The 26,482-nt window shown below is 43.8% G+C and overlaps 1 protein-coding gene across 8 annotated transcripts in view; it reads left to right on the top strand.

Annotated features, from left to right (window-relative positions):
- Window positions 1-23,340, top strand: part of LOC109895259 (F-actin-monooxygenase MICAL2) — a 34,014-nt gene extending 10,674 nt beyond the window's left edge. Inside the window, exons 4-23 of one of the 8 annotated variants that reach the window (XM_031830876.1) lie at window positions 1,917-2,018; window positions 4,081-4,236; window positions 4,396-4,496; window positions 5,057-5,314; window positions 5,423-5,538; window positions 5,606-5,732; window positions 5,909-6,005; window positions 9,164-9,311; window positions 10,101-10,300; window positions 11,755-11,849; window positions 12,132-12,203; window positions 12,320-12,457; window positions 16,138-16,245; window positions 18,572-18,724; window positions 18,912-18,989; window positions 19,804-19,932; window positions 20,254-20,431; window positions 20,756-20,832; window positions 20,928-21,015; window positions 22,638-23,340. In XM_031830876.1, coding sequence (XP_031686736.1) covers window positions 1,917-2,018; window positions 4,081-4,236; window positions 4,396-4,496; window positions 5,057-5,314; window positions 5,423-5,538; window positions 5,606-5,732; window positions 5,909-6,005; window positions 9,164-9,311; window positions 10,101-10,300; window positions 11,755-11,849; window positions 12,132-12,203; window positions 12,320-12,457; window positions 16,138-16,245; window positions 18,572-18,724; window positions 18,912-18,989; window positions 19,804-19,932; window positions 20,254-20,431; window positions 20,756-20,832; window positions 20,928-21,015; window positions 22,638-22,696 — 2,480 coding nt within the window. In that variant the 3' untranslated portion in view covers window positions 22,697-23,340. Of the gene's footprint in view, window positions 1-1,916; window positions 2,019-4,080; window positions 4,237-4,395; window positions 4,497-5,056; window positions 5,315-5,422; window positions 5,539-5,605; window positions 5,733-5,908; window positions 6,006-9,163; window positions 9,312-10,100; window positions 10,301-11,754; window positions 11,850-12,131; window positions 12,204-12,319; window positions 12,458-12,971; window positions 13,091-13,443; window positions 13,792-16,137; window positions 16,246-18,571; window positions 18,725-18,911; window positions 18,990-19,778; window positions 19,933-20,253; window positions 20,432-20,755; window positions 20,833-20,927 lie in introns of those variants that run through there. The other 7 variants (XM_031830875.1, XR_004210873.1, XM_031830877.1 and 4 more) reach the window with 7 other exon arrangements.
- Window positions 23,341-26,482: the final 3,142 nt, after the last annotated feature.

Here is a 26,482-nt window from a genome sequence, read left to right as displayed (position 1 = left end):
CACCCTTCCAGGTCTTTTGGATGTAGTTCAGGGTTCAGGCAAGGGCTAGGTTACAGCATTTGGGACCAGACTTTCAATATCAGACAGGCTAGTTGGGGTTGAAGGGCTTTATGCAATGCATTTGGAGAACATCAACAGTGCACCTTAACATGAGCTTTGCAACATTCAATAAGACTGTTACAGATGTAGGATTTTAATTTGATCCAATTTGCTACAGCAGGAAACTAATCCTGCAGCAACAGGAAATGGGAATTATTATGTGGATTATAATTAATGAATTTTTTTTTTGAGGTTGATACATTTTTCTTAAGGGAAAATTCAGTCTGAAATTTCGAAGTGGAAATTACAAACTTCAGAATCCTTTTGAAAAACCTCTACAAGTTGATACAAGTATAACATTTCATACAGGTTGATCAAATTAAGATCCTATATCTGTATGTGGCTGCCAAGAGGATCCCAACACAGTATATTCTCTCCCACACCATAGCATTCTGCTGCTTTACATCACTGTACCTTGAGCTACAGGGAGTTACTGCAGTCCATAACTAGTACCTGTTAGAGTAGTTCTGCCTCCCCCATTCAACAGTGAATCTCCTTGGCAACCAGCAGTAAACAGCAGCACTGTTACAGCAGTGCACTGATCACCCTTTATTTGATATTTGCATTGCCATGGAAATCAAATGTTTAAAAGTCATAATCATTGCTTCACCATTCCTATTCAGCTGCTAATGGTTAGCAACCTCCCCAGATGCTAATGTTATTTTATGGCTGCTGCTGAGCAGAGCACACAGTAATATCAGTGAGCAGAGCAGACCTAGTGGCTTTGTTTAAGGAGCAGCAGAGCCAAATTACGGCTGTGGAAGTGAATTAAGAGCTGATTAGCCATTGTAATTACAACCGTGCCCCCTCGACCAAGTTCTTTTAACAGTACTAGCTGCTTCAAGATGTGAATGGTGTGTGGTGATGTGAGGCCGAGCTGAAAGGCTGGCTATCTGAAATACCTCTACACTTGACCCCCCTCTCTCCTACAGAGCTTTGTTGATTGGACTCCTGGACTGGAGGTCATTAGCTATCCCATGTGGCCTCCTCGACAGCGACGTCAACCAACGGATATAAACAAGAGTCTTTACTAAATTTGGATACAGAATGGTCCCCCTACTTTTGCTGTCACAGGGTGCTCGGTGTCCTTGACATGATGGAATGCATTTTTGACATGGTGATATTACACAGTGGATCGACAGCCAACCCAACGCTGTTGGGGTCTCACACTGCCTCTGTGGCTGACATTATTCACCACATTTGATCCACTACGTGCTAAAATGCTGTACCATATTGAATTATATACTGTAGCTAGCTAGCGCTCTGGTATCAATTACACAGTACAAGTGAGACGGACATTAATCAACATCTTATATAATTACAGCACGGTATAGTCTGCTGAGCTAAATGACACAATGTGTGTGGCCTCTATGTCACCCTCTTGGTTGAGAGCTGTCAGGATTAGCAAACCCTTTTCCCCACTGGTGTTGATAGGCATCATAAATATTGTTCCCCAGAAATAACAGGCCGAAAGAGCAACCAAGTAAATGTTTTGTCTGTTTCTCTAGCCCACGTCCTCTCATTCTCTCTATCTGGGTTGAACTCTACCCGCTTGTATACTGATAAGTGTGTTTGTTTGAGGTGTGTGTCCCTGTGAACTGTACTGACCTTCTCTCCCTCCTCTCCTCCCTTCCCGCTCTCCCTCCTCTCCTCCCTTCCCGCTCTCCCTCCTCTCCTCCCTTCCCGCTCTCCCTCCTCTCCTCCCTTGCCGCTCTCCCTCCTCTCCTCCCTTCCCGCTCTCCCTCCTCTCCTCCCTTCCCGCTCTCCCTCCTCTCCTCCCTTCCCGCTCTCCCTCCTCTCCTCTGTCTGTGTTTCAGGGCTTGGCTGGAGAGCTGAGATCAGGCCTGCCGATCACCCTGTGGCTAATATTGACTTTGACGTGGTGGTGGGGGCTGATGGGAGGAGAAATACCCTGGAAGGTGAGAACTCTGGAGGGATGGGAGGGTGACGGGTTGTATCCATGCAGAGTATATCTACATACCATTAATGATCTGACCCCAGACACAGGATATGGTGATATGGTACTGTATATGATATCATGTGATTACATCCGTGGAATGGCTCTCTCTGAGATGCTCAATATGTTTACTAAACACTACTTGCTCCAAAGCAAAATTTAGCTCCAAGTTAAAAATGCAGTTGGATATTATCTGAAGCGCCTTCAAACACAATTTCTATATTGAAAAGTATGTTTATGTAGCTTTGTTGACAGTGGCTTGTTTCAAATAATATCCAGGACACCTTTCTCATATCATTATTTTGTCTGGATAACAGCCTAACAACTGTAACTAAGAAACATACAATTGTTGTTGGCTGCGGCTTTTGGCTACAAAAAGCATAAATTTAAAAAGGCATAGTCTTATCCACGAAAATTAGGAAGCCATAAAATGTAACTCTGTAAAACGATACCCTTTGTGATGTCATTAATCTCTCCTTCAAAGGGCAAAGTTACACATGAAATCACCATCTCTCTGTACCTTAATAAAAAAGATATTGGGCCTTGTGTGTGTCGTCATCTGGATGCTGTTCAACAGTTGATGCATGCATGTTGGACTCTCCCTCACAGATGCCTGTCATCCCCTCACCAATCCACATCAGATGCTTATTCCTAAAAAGGGCATTTTCTGTCTCCAAATAATTAGGCGTTTAGGTCATCGTCGGATGATGAAAAGCCTGGGGAAAACTTTCTTTTTAGAAGTCCTTCTACTTTTGAACTGCCATGCAAGCCCTGTCTGAGAGGAGGGTTAAATATACCACAATCTGTTCTGTACCCAGCTAATCGTCTGAGAGGAACACAGCTGCATTGGAAAGAGTGAGGTGAGGAGGGGAAATGTCCCAGTGAAATAGCAGTGACCGTAATGGAACATTTCTGGCTCATATTAAAATGCTACCTCCTCCTAGAAAAGCATCTATCAGAAGCACATTATTTTGTAGGAGGAAGAGAGGCCGAACACATTAGAACATTCATCCTCCTTTCTTTCCTGAGTCACAGGTAATGAGGATGTATCTTCTTTCACTGAAGGGCTTTGGTGCAGAACCCTCCTCTTCCCCAGGACAGTTATAAGCATACTAACATGTGACCTGTGGGAGATACAGCCTGCAGTGACATACAGTATCTCGGGTAATGGCTGTGGTTGGTTGGCTTTTCCAGGCTTTAAGGAGCTTTGGTGGAGCTTTGACACCACAAAGAGACGTTTAAAAATGATATCTCCATATTCTCTTTCACAAAGGCAAGGTTTTGCATGTCATTTAAAAAGTCAGACAGCTTTTTATGAAACCATAACTGTGAGAATAGCAGCAACAGGAACCCAAGTGAATAGCAGTCTGGCATTAAAAGTCTGAGCCCATGCTTCAGTCTATTTTAAGGCTTGTCTGCAGTTATGTTTTGCCTTGGAATGGGCACAGAAAGTTCATGTTAAATGAGCCTCTAAAATGTCTCCATTAACAAAAAAAACTTTTCAGCATCAGTGAGAGGATGGCAATAAACTCTTTAATGCAAGAAGCAATTCCCCAATGTTTCTATCTGAAGAGGAACTGATTCTGTTCTATTGTGGTTGATATCCTAAATAGCAGAAGTGTATGCAATCGCAGCCAATAATAATAAATCTCACGTGAAAAAAACGAGACTGCACCTTCTCTTACAGTAATCCAGTTCATGTAAGGAGTGGCTGCACTCTACTCCACCTGAAGTTGTGAAAGTTATTCAACCTGGAAAACACATTTATTAGATCAGAACATTTTAGTACTGACCCAACTCTCCCGCCGAGGCTTTCGCTCCCCTGGTATAAACAGTATCACCTCGGTAACAAGATCTCTGATCCTAAAATAACTGGCCTGTGATTACAGCTCAGTGCTAGATTTCCTCTGGATTAGTATGCCTCTGCAGGCCTGGCCAGAATAGTAACATCCCATCCCTGTCTCTCTTTCTCTCTCTCTCTCTCACTCTCTCTTTCTCTCTCCCCCTCTTTCTCTCACTCTCAGGGTTCAAGAGGAAGGAGTTCCGTGGTAAGCTGGCTATCGCCATCACGGCCAACTTTGTCAACGGGAACACCACGGCCGAGGCCAAGGTGGAGGAGATCAGCGGTGTGGCCTTCATCTTTAACCAGAAGTTCTTCCTGGACCTCAAAGAGGAGACAGGTGGGCCTGAGATCCCCCACAGCCAATGAGTCAGCCAGAGGAGCAGACTTCCCTCAGAATGCACTTAAATCCACACATTGTTGAACAACAGCAATCTTCAACCCTGTCATTATCATGGGGTGTTTTAACCTTCCTGTCTGTGTCTGTCATTTGTTGCAGGTATTGACCTGGAGAACATTGTGTACTACAAGGACAACACACACTACTTTGTCATGACAGCAAAGAAGCAGAGCCTACTGGACAAGGGGGTCATCATTCATGTGAGCAAACATTGTTTAGATCAGGGATCATCAACTAGATTCAGACGCAGGACGATTTTTCTTGCTGTCTGAGGGTGTTGTATTCAGATGTGTGTGAGAGAGAGGAAGAGAAAGACAGAGAGAGAGGCGGAGAGAGAAGGAGAGGTGAGGAGTTAATAGAGGAGGATGCCGGGTCGGAGGAATCTCATCCTTGGTGGTCTGCCAGCTGAACAGCCTATGAGCCGGGCGGGCACCACAATGACATCCATGAAAGCTAAGTGTTATAAACATCCCTGAAGGAGCACATATTTCACTTGCTTATGACTCCCTCTCAGCGCTCACTCTCACTTCAATTGCCAGGGTTCTGCATGAGTCATCCCATGAATTCATTCATAAAGACAATGTGGGACTTTGAGACTGGCGTCCCAGTACAATTTAAAGAGCATCCATCTTTAATGGTCCTCTAATATACAAGGTGAATAACTGTTGTTACACCTGGGGTATGTTGCATCTCATTTAACCTCTTTGACCTTTTGGTCATGGTCTCTCATAAACACAATTCCCCCGACTTTGTCTCGTAGGACTACATAGACACAGAGATGCTGCTGAGCAGTACGAATGTGAACCAGGAAGCTCTGCTGGGTTACGCCCGCGAAGCTGCTGACTTTGGCACCAACTACCAGCTTCCCACGCTGGACTTTGCCATAAATGCCTGTGGCCAGCCGGACGTGGCCATGTTTGACTTCACCAGCATGTATGCCTCGGAGAACGCAGCGCTGGTCAGAGAACGCTTCGGACGCCAGCTACTGGTGGCACTGGTTGGGGACAGCTTGTTAGAGGTGAGGAGGCTGTGACAACAGTGTTTAATCATGCTTTAAAATGGTTGGATGATAAAAACTACATGTGCATGTTCAGCAAAATGTACTGTTATGTGTCTGTGTGTGCAGCCGTTCTGGCCCATGGGTACAGGGTGTGCGAGAGGCTTCCTGGCTGCTTTTGACTCAGCCTGGATGGTGAAAAGGTGGACTGAGGGCATGACCCCTCTGGAGGTGCTAGCTGAGAGGTCAGTGGTCAGCACACATACTGTACACACACACACACACACACACTAAATATATGCATTTCTCCAGGGAGAGTCTTTACAGAATTCTGCCGCAGACAACCACTGAAAACATTGGCAAAAACTTTGAGCAGTACACCATTGACCCTGGGACTCGGTATCCCAACCTCATCTCCACCTGTGTCAGGCAAAACCAGGTACGAAATACATTCTCAAGGATCACATTGTTTACTGCAGTATTCACTTTCTGCTGTCACCAATAACAGATTCACCCTTAACATTAACACAAGAAGGATGGACTGTGCTTGTCTTCTTATCTCTTATCTCTTCTTCTGCCTAAATCTCAGCTGTGTCTCTTTGTTATTTCTTCCAGGTGCGTCACCTGTACATCAATGGAGAGCTGCCAGTGAAGTCGTGCTCTCTGGAACGTAATGGTACAATACGTCGCCCTGTGAACCTGGCCAGACGAGGTGAGCCACACACAATACAGGAGAGGCCAGAGAGACTGGAGTTGGGAGGATTTAGTACAGTGTGTCTAGTATGGACTTACAGTTGAAGTCGGAAGTTTACCTTAGCCAAATACCTTAGCCAAATACATTTAAATTCAGTTTTTCACAATTCTTGAGATTTAATCCGAGTACAAATTCCCTGTCTTAGGTCACTTAGGATCACCACCTAATTTTAAGAATATGAAATGTCAGAATAATAGTAGAGAGAATGATTTATTTCAGCTTTTATTTCTTTCATAACATTCCCAGTGGGTCAGAAGTTTACATACACTCAATTAGTATTTGGTAGCATTGCCTTTAAAGTGTTTAACTTGGGTCAAACGTTTTGGGTAGCCTTCCACAAGCTTCCCACAATAAGTTTGGTGAATTTTGGCCCATTCCTCCTGACAGAGCTGGTGTAACTGAGTCAGGTTTGTAGGATCCTTGCTCACACACGCTTTTTCAGTTCTGCCCACAAATGTTCTATGGGATTGAAGTCAGGGCTTTGTGATGGCCACTCCAATACCTTGACTTTGTTGTCCTTAAGCCATTTTTCCACGACTTTGGAAGTATGCTTGGGGTTATTGTCCATTTGGAAGACCCATTTGCGACCAAGATTTAACTTCCTGACTGATGTCTTGAGATGTTGCTTCAATATATACACTTAATTTTCCTACCTCATGATGCCATAATTTTTGTGAAGTGCACCAGTCCCTCCTGCATCAAAGCACCCCCACAACATGATGCTGCCACCGCCATGCTTCACGGTTGGGATGGTGTTCTTTGGCTTGCAAGCTTCCCCTTTTTCCTCCAAACACAACGATAGTGGCCAAACAGTTGGATTTTTGTTTCATCAGGCCAGAGAACATTTCTCCTGAAAGTACAATCTTTTTCCCCATGTGCAGTTGCAAACCGTAGTCTGGCTTTTTTATGGTGGTTTTGGAGCAGTGGCTTTTTCCTTGCTGAGCGGCCTTTCAGGTTATGTCGATATAGAACTAATTTCACTGTGGGTATAGATACTTTTGTACCTGTTTCCTCAAGCATCTTCACAAGGTCCTTTGCTGCTGTTCTGGGATTGATTTGCACTTTTCGCACCAAAGTATGTTCATCTCTAGGAGACAGAACCCTTCCTGAGTGGTTTGACGGCTGCGTGGTCCCATGGTGTTTATACTTGCGTACTATTGTTTGTACAGATGAACGTGGTACCTTCAGGCATTTGGAAATTGCTCCCAAGGATGAACCAGACTTGTGGAGGTCTCCAATTTATTTTCTGAGGTCTTGGCTGATTTCTTTGGATTTTCCCATGATGTCAAGCAAAGAGGCACTGAGTTTGAAGGTAGGCCTTGAAATACATCCACAGGTACACCTCCAATTGACTCAAATTATGTCAATTGGCCTATCAGAAGCTTAAACCATGACATCATTTTCTGAAATTTTCCAAGCTGTTTAAAGACACAGTCAACTTAGTGTATGTAAACTTCTGACCCACTGGAATTGTGATACAGTGAATTCTAAGTGAAATAATCTGTCTGTAAACAATTATTAAAGCTCTGGCGAAGGCCATGTGGCTGATACGTAAGCTTATTAAATATTGGTGATACTATCAAGAGCAGTGTGCGGCTTCCTTTTTCCTTCACCTTGTTCAATTGTTGCCATGCACCTGCAAATTAGATTGCTCAGATGTGCGAGTGCCTTTTAAATTTTGTAAACAATTGTTGGAAAAAATACTTGTGTGATGAACAAAGTAGATGTCCTAACCGACTTGCCAAAACTATAATTTGTTAACAAGAAATATGTGGAGTGGTTGAAAAACGAGTTTTGTTGACTCCAACCTAAGTGTATGTAAACTTCCGACTTCAACTGTACCTCTGATCCAGTGCATGACTCCAACCTACAGAACATGCTGTGATGTCTATTCAACTGGTTCAAGTAACTCATTTGAAAATGATGACGGATGAGTCCCTTCGGTTTCAGGGGCTAAAATATCTGCAGCACTCATCCATTCAGTGGCTGAGTGGCTCCCAAAGTTAGGAGAAGATAAGCCATTCCATTCTAGTTCTATTGCGTTCTCTAACCATTCCCTGTGCTTTGGGAGTGTTCTGAGACAGAGGCCCACAGCAGTTTTTAAGGTGAGGCAGACCTTTTCTCTCACTAACAGGAGTGTCAGACTGAGGACCGTATGAATCTCTGCTTAGGAAATAAGTCACCTTCTGAGGTTTGTTTTTCAATGATCCATGGTGAGAGATGAGTTTTGGTGAAGTGGGAGCCACTTGACTGTGGACAGGGTCATATAGGGTACAACCCCCACCCCCCTATATTGATACTTTTTTGGGAGGCCGAAGCTGTGGTTCTGTGTATTGTGAAAAGAAAAAACATGACTTGGTACACTAGTAGTTAAACGCATCAATGATATCTTCAGGATGTTCTCAGATACCAGACCTAACAAAGTCTAGCTGGTTACGTTTCAAGATATTTTTGGCCCCATGGCTCATGTTAAACATTAATACTGGAAAGTTTCTAGCAGTTATTCAAGGAGAACTGACCTCATTATAAACTGATGGGATTTTTGTCTCCATTTTGTCTCCATCATCATTTTTGTCTCCATGTATACTGTATCTCTTTAAACACACCCTGGCCTCTACATAATGCGCTAAACATCATGTTACACAACCATTGGTCCTATTACACAATGACAGACAGGTTCAACATGTCCTGACAGAGTCATATGCATACTTCAGCCCCTATTCTAACTTACCTCTTATCAGTCTTACCTCTCATTAACTTCACCTGCTGTCACTGTCCCACATCTATGATCTCACTTCCTGTTAGCTCTGTGGTTGTGTTGCCAGGTGAGTGGGTGGGTGGCTGTTAGCTGGGTTGTGTTTAGTATTTTATTTATTTGGATCCCCATTAGCTTTCGCAGAAGCATCAGCTACTCTTCCTGGTGTCCACAAAAACACAACACATGACATGTGACAAAACACTGATAGACTGATAGACGAGGACAGTCCCACAAAAGGAAAATAGGGCAATGGAAAACAAAAATCTATGTTCTTCTTATTGGACCAGCTTAGGTAGTGCCTCCCTCTTTCATGCCATTTTCTCCCTCCTGGACACCTTGTTCCTGTCTGTGTGTGTAGAGTCGGAGATCAGGCCGGGCAGGCTGCTGACGTGGTGTCAGAAACAGACCGAGGGCTACAGGAACGTGAACGTGACAGACCTGACCACCTCGTGGCAGAGCGGCCTGGCTCTCTGTGCCCTCATCCACCGGTTCAGATCCCACCTCATGTACGTACTGCAACACACAACTAGCCTGTAAACTACCACAGTAAGACTGGCCTCATGTACTTTACAGTAACTGTAAATGAGCTCAGCACTCACTCTTTTCTCCTCATAAACCATGTGTGAGACTTCTTCTTGTCACACCCTGGCATGTATCACTTCGTCATTGTAAGTCGATAGACTGGCTCCTCATAAAATGTCTCTATTGTGTAATGGGGAATTTCCTCAATAGGCTAACATTTACATCAAAACACCAGTAATAGCAAAACATCTTACACCCACGCTGTAATATTGTCTCTTTCTGTGAGTGTCTAATGTAAAGTATACCAGGCATCTAAGTATGTCAATGTATGTCCTGGTGTACTCTCTACACACAAGCCCCTGTCCCTCCCTCACAGCCCGTCTTTGTGTGAGAGTAAATGTAAGTGGTGGGTGCGAATGAAATTTGACCTTCATCGAAGAGCCTTTTTCCTGATGGCTGTTCTCTCACTCTCTGTTACTGATAGGTGTGACGAAAAGATCACACAGAAGACACAACCGCTTTTAGAGAAACCCTATAGTATGTGAAAAGGAGTTTGGAAAGCATAACTATGCATTACATGTTACACTCAGTATCTAGGGCAGTTTGTTATTTCTGACGTCATCTTTGTGGTGAAGTGAGGGCTACACTGCTTGACTAGAACTGTTTCATAACTTCTATGTTGACGCCAGCTTAGTCTTATGAAGCCTTCACCTAGTTACCCACACAACATTACAACAACATCGCGTGATATCATTTCAATCGGTTTCCCTCAGAGAGTTTGATTCGCTGAATGAGGAGGATTCGGCTAACAACCTCCAGCTGGCATGTGACCTGGCTGAGCGGGAGTTTGGCATCCGGCCCTTCGTCACTGGAAAGGAGATGGCTGCTGGTCAGGAACCAGACAAGACCGGAATGGTCACCTACCTCTCCAAGTTCTACGAGCTGTTCCGTGGCACCCCCCTGCCCGTCTCAGGTACGCCTCACACCCCTCACCCCATCCCCCCGCAGACACGTGTGTCCTGAAGCCCCAGACTTCAGATCTCACTCCCGCACACACCCACACAGATATGCACTCATACACACACACACACACACACACACACACACAAAATATCCCATAGTTTTCTATGTAGTCTGATTGAAGTAGCAGCCCTTTATATCATTAGGCCTTTTTTAAAAGTCTCCTTCCCATGTCAGAGTTATTTTTAAATGCAGCAGAAGCGTTTGGCTCTGAACACTTGAGGAGCAGACAGGGTGGAGAGGCATGTAGTCCTACTGCTCTGCACTGGCACCCCCGTAGATACATGCACTCACACACATTCATGCTACACCACATCACAACGGCTGCCACCAGATTCTTGCTATTATTGCTAAATACTGCACAATTTAAATTCTAGCTCCCCATCCCCCTTCACCATAACGCGTGTAAATATTGAACTATAAATTGTGCCTTCCTGTGTTCTACTTATTCTATTCTACTGAGCCATTTACGTGATGTTCGTATTGTCATTTTTTAATCTTTCTTATTGTTGTTGCATTGTCCAGAAGGAACCTGCAGTAAGCATTTCGTTGAACAGTGTATGCCGTGTGTATCCTGATCACACTACTAATAAACAACCTGAAACTTGATGCTTGAACACCTCGTCACTGTCACTGGCCCTTCCACTGTGTCCACTGTATTAAAAGCCTAGCCTCTCAATGTATTGTTTTCACCAGGGACATTTTTTTTTTTTTTTTACATATCAAGCTGTCTCTGTCTTTAATCTATTTCATCCCTTTTTTCTGGGCTGACCCCTGCTCTCTTTCAGATAAGTTATGTCTTTCTAGAGAGCTGGTGTAAAAGAGGGTATGAGATTTCATCTGGCTTCCTTTTAAAGGAGGTCTGCATTGCACAACCCTATCAGTCATGTTGTCTTGCATGAGAGGAATGCACATCTGCCCAGCACAGTACAGGCTACCTTACAGATATTGTATGGGTCTAGGATGCCTGGAGAGAAAACACTACACCTTACTCCAGATAGTTTCTGGTCTGAGATGCCTAAGGTGACGAGAGCATATTATTGCCACAGGGACATCAGTTGTACTAGCTTTATGGTCTCTAAGAGGTCACATGATATGCCTCTATCCACAGCAAAGCTGGTTGCCCACGGAATGATGATGTGCTATTTAGCAATAATTGTATACATTCTTATGATCTGTAGTGAAGTGTTCCCAGTATTGGTTTCCACGAAAAAGCCCGTTGTTTATTAGGTGGCATTTCTCATGAAAGCAGATGGTCTTGCCCCGTCCGGTTCTTTCCGACACAGTAATATTAGGTTTCTTTTAGACGTAATGTAAAAACACATTGGCCATTGCTTTTATTTGGCATTCATGGCTGAGCTCTGTGGAAAATATCATACCTTTCAATGTACTCGTGTTTCATTGCAGATTCTAGAGGGGCCGACGAAAACAGTGAAGACTATCCTTCCAAGGCAGTCAGAAGTATGAACAAAGTTCTGGTACCAAGAAAAAGGGTACCGAAGGTAATCACACTCCTCTCTCCAGGTGCCTGTCTTCATTGATAACGACTGCAACTTGAGAGCCTCTCAGCCTCCCTGTGTTATCATTTCAAAAGTAATTTAATTTGAATAAGTGGACTGTATTGGGGCCTTCCACAAGATAAATGTATAAAGACAGATCATTCTTCTAGAGTTTTTTTGAGATGGGCTCTATTTTAATAGTTCACTTTCATGTTGAATATTTTTACCTTTGAGTGAAGTCTGAAATATTTAGTCATATACTATGGCTTGGTTGTTTTCTTTCAGGATGAGAAGAAGCTAGAAGATACTGACCCAACGTACAAAAGGAGACGAAAAGTCTGCAATTATTTGGAAGAGGTAGTTATTACCATCAAACTACAATTTCGTAAGGACATTCTAAGTGCACGAGTCAAATACGGCAAAATACCATTTATTTTGGCCCTGATAACTCAAGTCACTATTTCTCATGACAGGCAACCAACTTCTCCAGTCAGAGTGCGTCCTGTGTGGGTGAGGAGAGGGGGGTTAAGGAGAACAAGGTCCGCTCCATGGCCAGCCAGCTCCTGTCCAAGTTTGAGGAGAGCAACCCCAGCTTCACCCTCCGGAGACAGGTCAGAACCACCAAGATATGTCCCCCATTCCCCATCATCAGGACACTGTCAGTGTACAGTACTATAGTATGGTATAGTACCTGGTATGTTTGTTCTCAGATGCCTCATACCACAGTGTGCTATAGGACAGAGGTGATCATTTGTGTTCCAAGGGAAAGAGCCAGGCTTGGTTGTGTACTGTTCGTTTTCTGATTAAGAGTTGGTTATAAAGTCTTGGGGCTCCCGAGTGGTGCAGAGTTCTAAGGCGCTTAGTGCTAGAGGCGTCACTACAGACACCCTGGTTCGATTCCAGGCTGTATCACAACCTGCCGTGAATGGGAGTCCCATTGGGTGGTGCACAATTGGCCCAGCGTCGTCCGGGTTTGGCCGGTGTAGGCCGTCATTGTAAATAAGAATTTGTTCTTAACTGTTTGGTGAGATACTTATCTTGCAATTCACTTTCCCTCTTCTTCCTTTTCTGTCTTTCTACTAACCTTTTTCCTTGGCTTTGTTTCTGGCTGACAAACCCCATCAGTCTCAGTGTGATTGGGATTCTGGGAGGACCCCTCGGCTACGCTCCATAGACATGACTGAGACCCCACGCTTCACCAACCTCAGGCAGCAGACCCCACCCAACCCTCCCCCAAGACACAGGTGGAGGACTGGAGCAGGCCTGGTCAACATACTGTAATACACACACATAGCCACGCTAATTCCCTCTGCAGAACACACACTGTCACTCAGTTTTGGTATACACTCACTCACAAACCAGTCATCACCTACCTAGAGTGAGAGTGTTAAATGCTCCCTGTGGGTTGGAAATGAAAAATACCCCCAGTGAAGTAGATTCACATGATAAATGAAAGCATGGGGCATAAATCTCCCTTCTATTCTCGCCAGCTGTTAAACTACTGGAGCCTGTTTGCTGCAATTGTTTTTTCATCAAGCTCACCCTGAGTTGACAGAAAGCCATAGAACTGCAGCTCACATGTGCTGTGTGTTTCCAGTTTCAGTCTGCAACCTGTGCCAAATATGCAGCTAAGTGCATCGCTCGGCTACCACCCCAGCCTCCTCCCAAACCCATGCTCTTGCCCCAGCTCCAAGCCCAGCTTCAGTCTCAGCACCAGCCCCAACCCCAGTTCCAACCCAAGCTCCAACCCCCACCCAGCCCAAATCACACCCTCAGGAAGGTCAGACAGGCTGATCAGACACATACTCAGACACAACCCCAGACGCTTCCTCAAAAGCCAGAGAGCATAGAGTACCCTGGCTACTCTTCCTCCTGCCACTCAGCGGTCCTAGCCATGTCTAGAATGCTCCAACGCCTTCAGGAGGTGGAGGAAAAGATCACCAAGGTGACCTATTCCCCTCTCCTTTCCTCTATTCCCCTTTCCTTTCCTTTCCTTTCCTTTCCTTTCCTTTCCTTTCCTTTCCTTTCCTTTCCTTTCCTTTCCTTTCCTTTCCTTTCCTTTCCTTTCCTTTCCTTTCCTTTCCTTTCCTTTCCTTTCCTTTCCTTTCCTTTCCTTTCCTTTCCTTTCCTTTCCTTTCCTTTCCTTTCCTTTCCTTTCCTTTCCTTTCCTTTCCTTTCCTTTCCTCTCCTCTCCTCTCCTCTCCTCTCCTCTCCTCTCCTCTCCTCTCCTCTCCTCTCCTCTCCTCTCCTCTCCTCTCCTCTCCTCTCCATCTGTCCATTTCTCTTTGTCTGCTCTGTCTTTTTCTATTGTTATTGCCTCCTACTGTGTGATCATATAAGATATCCTTTTTAGGAAAAGGCTGGATATGAATGTTGAGATACTCATCATGATTATACATTTAGCATTGTATAGCACATAGTCAGCTGGTGAAGTCAACACCGAATCATCCACACTGACCATAATAGCAAGAGCAGACCCATAGCCCTGACAGAGACAAAGAGTTACAGAGGCTGCTGACTGGCAAGTTTAGCCAGTGGGCTGCCCTTGTGGCCTTGTTCTGTGCCAGTCCTGTGTGTGTGTGTGTGTGTGTGTGTGTGTGTGTGTGTGTGTGTGTGTGTGTGTGTGTGTGTGTGTGTGTGTGTGTGTGTGTGTGTGTGTGTGTGTGTGTGTCTGTGTCTGTGTGTCTGTGTGTCTGTCTGTCTGTATCTCTGTATCTCTGTATCTCTGTCTGTCTGTATCTCTGTCTGTCTGTGTGTGTGTGTGTGTGTGTGTGTGTGTGTCTGTGTCTGTGTGTCTGTGTGTCTGTCTGTCTGTATCTCTGTATCTCTGTATCTCTGTCTGTCTGTATCTCTGTCTGTCTGTCTGTATCTCTGTCTGTCTGTATCTCTGTCTGTCTGTATCTCTGTCTGTCTGTCTGTATCTCTGTATGTCTGTCTGTCTGTATCTCTGTCTGTCTGTCTGTCTGTATCTCTGTATGTCTGTCTGTCTGTATCTCTGTCTGTCTGTCTGTCTGTATCTCTGTCTGTCTGTCTGTCTGTCTGTCTGTCTGTCTGTCTGTCTGTCTGTCTGTCTGTCTGTCTGTCTGTCTGTCTGTCTGTCTGTCTGTCTGTCTGTCTGTCTGTCTGTCTGTCTGTCTGTCTGTCTGTATCTCTGTCTGTCTGTCTGTCTGTATCTCTGTCTGTCTGTATCTCTGTCTGTCTGTCTGTCTGTATCTCTGTCTGTCTGTATCTCTGTCTGTCTGTCTGTCTGTCTGTCTGTCTGTCTGTATCTCTGTCTGTCTGTATCTCTGTCTGTATCTCTGTCTGTATCTCTGTATCTCTGTCTGTCTGTCTGTCTGTCTGTCTGTCTGTCTGTCTGTCTGTCTGTCTGTCTGTCTGTCTGTCTGTCTGTCTGTCTGTCTGTCTGTCTGTCTGTCTGTCTTGTCTGTCTGTCTGTCTGTCTGTCTGTCTGTCTGTCTGTCTGTCTGTCTGTCTGTCTGTCTGTCTGTCTGTCTGTCTGTCTGTCTGTCTGTCTGTCTGTCTGTCTGTCTGTATCTCTGTCTGTCTGTATCTCTGTATCTCTGTCTGTCTGTCTGTCTGTATCTCTGTATCTCTGTATCTCTGTCTGTCTGTCTGTCTGTATCTCTGTCTGTATCTCTGTATCTCTGTCTGTCTGTCTGTCTGTATCTCTGTCTGTCTGTATCTCTGTATCTCTGTCTGTCTGTCTGTCTGTCTGTCTGTCTGTATCTCTGTCTGTATCTCTGTCTGTCTGTATCTCTGTCTGTATCTCTGTCTGTATCTCTGTCTGTCTGTATCTCTGTCTGTCTGTCTGTCTGTATCTCTGTCTGTCTGTCTGTATCTCTGTCTGTCTGTCTGTCTGTATCTCTGTCTGCTGTTCCAGGAGCACATGTATAAGAGTGGAGTCATCTCTGCTGGTGTGTCAAATTAGTGTTGTAAAAACTGCCACTCTACTCCACACAGCAACACTATTGTTCTCCACCACCCAGTAAACAATGTGCCATCTAGCTCCTTCAGTGGGAAAGTAGGACCAAAGTCCACTTATCTTGCTTGATCATTACCTTTGACATTTTAGTCATTCGGGAGACGCTCTTATCCAGAGCGATTTGCAATAGTGAGTGCATACATTTCATACTTTTATTTGTCCGTACATTATAACTCTGATTTGGGAGTTAATAATTACTATTCAGACACATTCATCAGACAGGGAGTATGTGGTACTGTGTTGCGGGTGCAGCTTTCTCCTGCTGATGCCTGTTCTTTGTCTCTGTGTCTCATGGTATGTGTCCTGCAGAAGAAAGCTCAGACCCAGAATGCTAGATCGTTTCACAATAAAAGTATCAAAGAGAAAGCTGTCCACCTGAGAGTACTGTTCTCTGAGGATTTGGCCTCTACGTCCCAGGTGACTATCTGACCCCTGAACTCTGACCACTCACCTCTCCCGTCCCTCAGTGTGTTTGTTGTGTTGCACGCTCGGTGTTGTTTGGCATCACTGCTGCTGTACAGAGTTCAATAAACCCTCCCTATGTTGAAATTCAACATCCATCATCTCCAGAAGCATGACTTTTATGGCAATGTTTTCATTAGCTGCTCAGAGCCTGTAGCAACAGAACACAGCTAGCGCTGGTGATTTTAGGTTATTGTAGGACACAGTGTTCTGTTATACAGATGTCGGATCTTAATTTGAGCCAATTCGTTAAAACAGGAAAATAATCCTGCAGCAACGGGAAATTTTAATTATTATGTGACTTATAATTAATGGACATTTTTTGTAGGTGTTGTTTTTGTAGGTATCATTGTATGTCATGCTAAAACATTTGTGATCATTCAACATTTATCATTTTCCATTAGGGCAAAGAAAGTCAGACATTTTAAACTGGAAATTACAAACCTTAGAAATCTTTTTAAACCTTGAATACGCTACAAGTTTGCATTTCCTGCTGTGCAGGAAAATTGTCAGCAACAAAATAGTGATCAAATTAAGATCCTACATCTGAAATTTAAATCACCTTCACTCTCAGTCAATAAATTACTGTTTACACCAAGGGTTTCAACAAGGCTTTTTTAAAACAATGTAACCCCCTGTGAAAACACATCAGGCAACTCGTTGTTCAAGCAGGAATCATTCCATTAAATAGTTTCTTCTTGTTCCATTACGTGATTTTATATTCCCACTGAGACAGACCTGCAGAAGAGAGCTCAGGCTGAAAACTAGGTAGCCTCCTCTCTCAGCTCTGTCTGTGATGATATGTATGAACAACACTGGTAATTCACTTACTCGGTGTGCTCAGCACTGTTGAAAGGTAGCACAGGGTTCTCTGTGCCTCACTGGAAGAGGCTGCAGCTTTATTACTCACAGGATAATCATCAAGCAAGGTGTTTAGTGCTAGAGTAGTCATCATACTGCAATTTCCATTACAGGAAAAGGTATTTCCATGGTATTTTATCATCAAAAAAGATACTGCTCACCTTCTTTAAATGAGTTTCCATCTCAGTGGAAAAAAGGGTAAGCTGTTGTGTTGAGGCTCAGCAGGTTGGGGTTTAGTTAATACTATGATTTGATAGTGCCACGGAATACCTTTGCTTAAAGCCTATCTCCCTGTGCACGCCAGTTCTCATTGTAACTTCTATCAAATTACTAACACTCAAAGCTCTCCTTTAACAATCCTCTCCCTCACTTCATTTGCAAATCTCGCCTGTCCCATTCCTCACCTGGCCTGATTCTGATAAACAGGCCATTCCCTCAGTGTCTGATCCCATCCTCCCTAACCCCAGTCCAGAAGTCACCTCATTATACCTTTACCCAGATATCACCCTTTCTGCCTTCTCACCTCCTCATCCCTTTTCCTCATCCTCATCCTGTCTGCCCCAACCTCAGGTAAAAAATAACCACATCCATGTCTGTCTCACTGTCTTGTATGTGTCCCTATCACTGTGTGTCATGCTACAACCTTTGTGATCATTTAACATTTATCATGAAGAAATACACGTTTTATCTATTTCACTCTTGAGTTTCCATTTCAATGGAATGGAGTGTCATGGAACACCAGGCGTTTTAGGCTTGAGGCCCAACCCACTAAGCATGCAAACTCTAATTTAACCTCCATCTGATGCTCATAATACCTCTTCCTCTCTTTGACTTTCCCATTCCCACACTAGTCTGGATCTGCTGGACAGAGTCAAACCATTCCCTCACCTCACACCCTCCCTGCTCCATGTCCCCTTCTACACCCCCCCCCCCCCATACCTATTATCCATCCTCCTCTTCCTCCTCTTCCTGTCAACTTCAACATCAAGTACAAATAACCACATCCATGTCTGTGTTTCAGCATGTCAAATCCAATCAAATCAAATTGTATTTGTCACATGCGCCGATTACAACAGGTGTAGACCTTACAGTGAAATGCTTACTGTGTCCCTATCGTTGTGTGTCATGCTAAAACCTTTGTGGTCATTCAATATTCATCATACAGAGATATTGCACATCTTTAATATATAGCACTATAACTGAGTTGACGTCAAAAGGGAATGTAGTGTTCTTGAATTGAAACTAATCAGGTTGGGGCTTGGTCAATAGGATGGTAGAGTGCCATGGAATACCAGGTACTGTAGCCCATCAAACTTAGGTTAAATGATAGTTGGCATTCTATCTGATTCTCAAAGTCTCTCTTTTAACAATCCTCTCCCTCTTTGACTTTCCATTCCTCTGTTTCCCATTCCCACCCTAGCCTGGATCTGCTGAACAGACCATTCCCTCTCCTCCCATCCCCCCTGCTCCCAGTCCTAAATTCACTTCCCTCCTCTGTCCAGAAATGACCCTTTCTACCTTCTCACTCCCTCAAACCGTGTCTTCATCCTCATCCATTCTACTCCAACTCAAGGTGAAAACAAGCACATCCATTTCTCACCATGTGTCTGTCATGACGAAACCCATATCCCCTAATGTCAGAGCAAACATTATACTGTTATTTTGATGCACTCATCTATCCCTTATCTGTCACTGAACTGCTCAACTAAGTTTTCTTCTCTGTTGCCTCTAATTCCTTCATTCTTCATGGAAAACCAAAGACCAGTCAATCTGGGGCACTAGATATGCAGCTTTGTATGAAAGAAATGCAAAGAGATCCCTTGAATGAGTCACATGTGGTGAGTTCCTCTTGTGTGCCTCCAAACCATAGCACTATTTATGGCCACATCATTTCTATACGCAGAGCCTGCTGCCTCTTAGAGAAACCCAAAATGAAGTGCTGTCTGTTTGATTTTAAACATGATGTAATCTGGATAATTATATATATTTTAGAAGTAGATATTTAACTTCTAATCTAACTTGCCTGTAACTTACAGTTGTAGTTATTAACATCACAGCCATGTTGCTGTTTCAGTGTCACATCAGTGGCTCCACATATGTATCCCAACAACAACGTACTGCAATGCGCCAACCAAAGCTGTTTTTAATAATGTCAAACAGGCATTTTTCCCCCAGCACCACATGCCTGCTAAAGTAACTTGTACTACCCTCTACATTACAAAGGGCACATTTAGACACAAAGGTCTTGCATGTGAGGTGTTTTTTAGCTACTCTGGGGCCTCTTATGCTAAGGTTGAATATATTTTTGTGGTGTTGCACTTTGTGAGTTAGACTGCCCCTCCCTGATTTCTGATCAGTTTGAGTCAGCGCCATGCAGTCAGTCTAGAGTACAATCTGAAGCATCCAGACAGGCTCACTAGTTAACCATAATGAGAAAACATTCCTGAAAATCCTCACCTCTTCCCTCCTCTTCCGTGGCCATATTTTTGAGCTGAGACTCTTATTTTGATGAAAGAACTTGACTATTTTCCCCAACAGCGGCCATAGTCAGAGAACAAAGTAGTCAAATCATCTATCCATCTATCCATCTATCCATCTTTCCATCTTTCCATCCTTCCTTCCTCCAGTCGTTTCCTCTTTTCTGTGTGTCAGCGGAAGGTGGGGAAGGAGTCTCTGGCCATAGCAGCCAGGGCTGAGACGCTGGTCACCCTCTATGAGACTGACCACAGGCCTAAAGCCTCCTCCCCATGTTCACCCCCAGCCTCTCCGCCTCTGTCTCCGGTAAGCATGTCTGACTGAGCATGCAGCCACTCAGGCTGTACCAGCCTTGAACAACAGCCATTATCTAGGTGAAGAACATAGACTATGTCCCAGGCACTGGCTCTGAGTCAGATGAAGAGATATTGTGTAAAATAAGGATTGGGATGATTATTCTTTGCAGGACTATGACTCATTATGCTTTGTGAACCAAAGGCCAAACTCGGCCATAAGGCCTTTTATGGTCAAAGTTGTGGAATCTGACACAAGTGCATCACTCCCTCATTATCTTCATTTGCTGTGCTGACAACGATTGTAGCACTGTCTGTCTGTTCTGTTTCCCAGGGTTCCTTGCGGAGGGAGTTCCCCGGGTCTGGTGACAAGTGTCACTCCTGTCAGAAGCGCGTGTATGTGGTGGAGAGGATCAGTGCTGAGGGACTTTATTTCCACAGGGAATGCTTTCGCTGTGACACCTGTGGCGCCGCCCTACGCCAGGGAGGCCATGCCTTCGACTCTGAGCAGGGTATGTGTTTCCCAACCCTAAGGTTTAGATGTTCGCTTACTGTCAATCAATCAATCAGCCAATCAATCAATCAATCAATCAAATCAGCAGTAGTGACAAAGTCCTATTCAGATACCAAACCTAAAACCCCAAAGAGCAAGCAATGCAGATGTAGCGGCATGGTGGCTAGGAAAAACTCCCTAGAATGGCAGGAGCCTAGGAAGAAACCTAGAGAGGAACCAGGCTCTGAGGGGTGGCCAGTCCTCTTCTGGCTGTGCCAGGTAGAGATAATTAACTGTTTATGTGCCCATTTTTCTAAATCCTCTTTTGATCATGTTCAATTAGGCAAGTTGTACTGCAAGCTGCACTTCACACAACGTAAAAATGGAATGAACCATCGGAGGACATTCAATTCACATCTGGTAATTATTCTGGATCATTCAATCATCCACTTGCCATTGTCATTTTGATGTTAATTTGTGGGACATCTTTGTGACTCAATGGGTCTCTCCCTCAGGGTCAGAATGGAGCTGGGGTTCAGGAGGGATCAGAGACACAGACTCCCAACGGTGACCCAACAGAAGGCCTGCAGGGCCAGTCACCAGGTACCTTCAGCTCCCGCCTGAGGAAGAGCCTGAGCTGGCCCCTGAGTGTGACCCGGGCTGTGTGTGACTCCCCCCGCCTCCTGTCTCGCTGGGTGCATGGTACGGCCCAGGCTGTGGGCCTCCACTTTAGGGCCAATGTGCAGGACTATGTCTTCCTGTACGAGCTGCTGAGCCTGGGAGTGCCCCTGCTGTTCATGCTCCAGGAGGTCCTGCTGCAGATGTACTCTGAAACCGGGCCTGTCTCCCAGTCCATCCAGCCCCTACTGCTGTGGCTGGAGGAACACCTGGGCCACAGGCTCATGTAGAGGCCCACCAGGGAGGGAATCCTAAGCCTAACCCTATCCCTAACCCTCGTGCAATAGGGTCTGAAGCTTGGCTGAACATTAACTAGTGTATCTTGCATTTGTGCCAAGTCATATGACGGCAAGCTACCATTTTACCATGCACCTTGTTAATATTTTCTCACAGGATATGTAGCTGTCAGTGCATTAGATCTAGTCCTACACCAACCAAAGAACAAATAACATTTCCCACGCAGTATCTTGGTTTGTGATACGTGTGGTAGTTTTTCATGAACATGATATTTTTCTTTGTGATGAGGGGGAATGTGCTGTACATGGTTTCATGGTGGTCTAAATCATTTACGGTATGTGGTTGAGTTTTTGCGCGGAAGAAGTAATCTAAATGAAAAGACTGACTTGAAGCACTTTAACTTGGGGAGCTGCCTTGACCTGTGGCTGATGCCTGATGAATGGTGTGGAAGTTTATGGCTGCCTAATGGTTATCCAGGGCTTGGATAATGACTAGTGCTGACGCTGCACGTTTACCAAACCCTGCTGAACTCACAGGTCGGGGTCGGGGGCCAACGTGGATCTGTGCTTGACCAGATTTTCTCATCTTTTTTTCTATTTCAATATTGTTTGCACAAGTTTACATTTAAAAGTTATTGTAAGATCTCTTATGACACCATGACCGTAGTGTACTTTCGCTACACATTATGATAACTTGTATTGCTTTATTTTATGGCCCAGTGCCTCCAGTATTTTTGTGCATTGTCCGTTGTACTTAAAAAGCGGAAGAGCTTTCATGGCCATGGGCTTTGGTTTACGACTCCAGTTCATGGACTGTTAAATGCTTACTCATTGCTGCCACCTGTTGGTGAAACAGATGCAAGGCCAAATTCAATTTACTGTATGATGAGGTGGAATATGGGACAATCTTCTTAAGAGTTGATGTATGTTTGTAATATCATTTTTCTTCATTTTTGTTATTTTGTACAAGTCTATTTCACTTAAATATGTTTTTCATAATGTTACGAATATTGCTGAAAGGAATTGTTCAGGAGGACAGAATCTGACATGATAACTCAGGCTATGTTTGAATGCTGTGGTGTGTATGTGCTTTCCTGAACCTGAAGTTACATAATTCATGCAGTACACTGTACAGTGCTACTGTGTGTTGTTGAGTAGCACAATCTCATGTTTTCTCAATGCCTTTTCTTTGACTATCTAACAATTACAAAGTTTCAATACATTTTAACTGGATTTGATCCTTCCTCTGATTTCTCTCTGTATTCTAACCTATATTTCCTTCCTTTAATTTCTTCTCATGTTCGCTTGAAGTCTGTTTTCAACTTTCTGATGATGAGCCTCCTGATTGGTTAGGAGACATGCCATTCTGAAGGTGATCACCTGCATGGTCACATGGTTATGTGAATAATGTTTTGGAGTGAATGTCTGGTCAGATTAGTCCAAGTTACTGTCAGCACTTCCACACACAAATAAAAAATGCTTCTAACCCCTGTGTTTGAGCTACAGACAGCAGTATTTAAGCATTGTATTTTTCTGTTTCGTCTGCACCCGGCGATACCAACCATTTGCCGATGTACTTAACGGAGGCTGAACTAGAGCAGTGTTTGCGAGACAATGGCAGTTCCTGAAAACGGTTCTTCTCACAAAAATGTCTAATCTACAAACTATTATGATCCTACTATCGAAAGGCTGAGCTTCACAAACACACAAGTGTGTTCTGTCATGACAGCTTTCTGTCATGTAGAGGCATGCCACTCTTTCTCCCATCTTTTGCCATCTTTCTTTCTCTCTTCCAGAAGCTGTCACCCAGGAGAACTTTCTCTTGACCCACACAAACAAAGTGAATTCATATCCCAACAGGTTCATAACTCATGTTGTCTTAAATGAATGCATTGAATAATGTATTATGGGACTTCTAATGCAGCCTGCTTTTCTCATGGAGATTCTGTGTTGCTTTATGTATGACCGAAAGCAACACATGTAAATAAATGAACAGAGTTATTTGTCATCTTGATCCAGTTTACTGTCATTCTTTCATAATATCACAATGTTGTTCTCCCCATGGTTTGATTTGGCACATAGAATAGTACAAATGGGGGTAACACGTTTAAATCGAGCCGTTCATCACATAGTATACAGGCTCAGTATTCAAAGTAAACATGAACTCCTCTTAAAGAGCATGTCTCCTATATTTAGTCTACGTACCATGTCTAGTCTCCTAAATTAAAATATATAAGTTCCTCTGTCCCCGTCTCAGTGCTGATAAGGCCCCAGGCCAGACGGACATGTTCCTGGAGCTCTTTCTGGATCCGTGAGAGCCAGAAAGGATTCTTTGGTGATGAGGTCACAGGGGACATGTCAAACCATACAACTCTCCCCCCAGCCAATCCACTGTAGTCCTGCCAGATATGGTTCATGGTTCTCACAGCTGAGGAAATGTACACCATCAGTGTCTTGTGTCTTACTCAACAGCCATGAAATCATCTCTCATCATACCTGGTTAAAGATGTTTTGTTGTCACATACAGTTCACAGTATAGGTGCAGTGAAATGTGTTGTATTACAGGGTCAGTCATGGTAGTACAGCACCCCTGGAGCAAATTAGTGTTAAGTCCCTTGCTCAAGGGCACATCAACAGACTTTTCACCTTGTTGGCTCAGGTATACAAACCAGAGACTTTCACTTACTGGTCACCCCACACCACTACATGCCACCCCACACCACTAGAATACCTTTTTTTTTAAAGCATATACTTTGGAATTACAATTATTTCATGGGAAACATCATATAATCAATGTATTATACTAGCTGCCAAAGCATGTCTCTCAGGCTGTATTACCATCAGAATCCAATACCTTTCATTAGCTTTGCTTTTAAGGGGAAAGCTTGATCTAATGTAATCACAGCAGAGGTACAGACTATTGAAGCACTCTTTTTTTTATAGTATCATCCACTTGTCCCTTCAACCCATCACCATGGAAACCCCCAAAAAACTCAGCCAAACACTTTTGCAAGCCCTGATGATGCTGCTTGTAAAAATGTCTGTTTCTCTGAGTTCTCAGAGCCTCTCATGCAAACATTTGAGGGAGGTGTTCCAAACCAAACCTGGCACATCTGCTAGACCGGGGCTGGATGGGCCTGGACATTTTGTTCAGAAAATTTGCGTCACACAGTGTGAAAGGACAATGCAATTAAAGCTACTGGGGTCAGCAGATTGTTCCTCACTTCCTTGTCCAGTACAGCCGAGAAGCTCAGCCGAGGAGAAGCTGAGGAAATGTGATCACTAAAAACATTTAACGGTCTACAGAAGGCCAAGTGTTTAAAAGCAACTTTCTTGACTAAATAATAATGGAGGTTGGTAAAAGCAATGTATTTCAGTGAGATAAATCATGAGACACAGGTATGTGTCTCTTTGGTGTTGTATTTAAGTAGATATTTTATTTTATTAATCTGCTTCCTTCAGAGCATTCAACCCAAAGCATTGATTTGAGATTGTCAATTGAGAAATGCCAACCATTTTTCCTTACATTGGAGCTATCAAGTCAAGGGTAAATGTGCATAAAACTGTTTTCTGCAAGAAAATTACAGAACAATTACTTGCAAAGGGAAAATTCACTCAACTGAAGTGGCACACTCTCTTGACAGTCAATTAGAGTTGACCACCTTGACATATTTTCTATTCAGTACCGTGCTTTGTAAATCACTGCCTTATAGTAATATGCAGCTGGTTAAGGGACTGAGAACTGTTTTTCCTATCTGGCCCGGATTAGATGAACTTTGAGCCTCTGATGCGGAGGAGAAGGAGTGATGAGACATGAATATATAGTGCCTGTATGTGCATGTAGGTATGTTTGCCTGTGTCTCTCACTTTCACCCACTCTGTCTCTCCTCTGCCACTATACTGTATGTCTGCCTCTCTGTCCTGTGAGGGTCTTCCTCTCTTGTCTCCACCTTTTCCTTTTCCTGTTGTACCTCTTGCCCCGTCCTTCCTGCTCTGTCATCACCCGTTGCTGTGCAGCTCCTCTGGACTCAAGTTCTCACGGTAACTGTTGTGATCTCAAATCTGGGAAAATAAACTAAATGAGTCAAATGAGGTTCTCTAAGTTATTAACGGATCACTTTTATGAGTCATTAACAGGTTGGCAACTACCATCTACCACAGCTCATAACAGTGTAATGATTCTATTTCATGTCCTCTGGAACAGGTAACCACTAGAGAGCACTGTTGTTTAGAAAGAGGCTCATATCAAGGGATCAAGGAAATTACCCAAAAATGCCTCTATGTAATTGTCTAATATGTGGGTTCAGGCATTGGCCAGCATAAACATGTTTAAAAGAACCAAGGCCTACAGCATACCAATAGAATCAGAAACACTTTCTTTCTCTTTCTCTCTCCAACTTTCTCACTTGATCAGCTCACTGAACCAGTTAAACCATCAGCTTCCGGCAGGTTTATGTTGATCTCCCAATATGCACGGCGGCTGATTTGATATCTCTCCTATCAGACCACACTGGCTGCTCCATGCTTAATGTCATTTACAACAGGATGAAATCTTTCCTGAATAATCGTATTGCTCAAGGGAGGGTCTGTTTGATCCCCAGTGTTTGGCTCCCATTATATGGCTCACCTCTCTATTGTAAGATAAGGCAGCTTGGTGACAAACAGGCCAGGACAGACTGCATATCTTCCTAATGGAAAGGTTAAGGTGCTCTGAATACCACAACCTTCGGTCACATCTCAGTCTGACAAACAATGTGACCGTGTGCCAACCTGTCAGATCCAACATGTGACCATTACTGACACAGATTCTAATCAAATCTATCAGTTGAAGGAAATTAAAGACTTCAGGTTCTATTTTAGGAACCTGCTGAATATCTAGCTATCAGTTGTGATAACCGCTTCTATTAATTTATTATATCGATTTTGTATAACCTCACCTCTTGACGTCAGTTATTTAACATGGAACATGCCTAAGCAAGTGGAGGTACCAGATGCTACATAGTACATAAGGGTTATCTGCTTATTAACTGGCTAGTGATATTAAATTAAATTACCAGCTGAGAAAAAATCATGCAAAGTCATTTAGACTCGGCACACACTCCTTGCTTACGCAATTGAAGAAAACAGAGATGCCATTTAAAAGCATTTAGCCCAAC

The sequence above is a fragment of the Oncorhynchus kisutch genome, linkage group LG8, assembly GCF_002021735.2.
Source record: "Oncorhynchus kisutch isolate 150728-3 linkage group LG8, Okis_V2, whole genome shotgun sequence".
NCBI lineage: Eukaryota > Metazoa > Chordata > Actinopteri > Salmoniformes > Salmonidae > Oncorhynchus > Oncorhynchus kisutch.
Note: the sequence above shows the minus strand (reverse complement) of the source record. Positions and strands in the feature narration are given on the sequence as shown.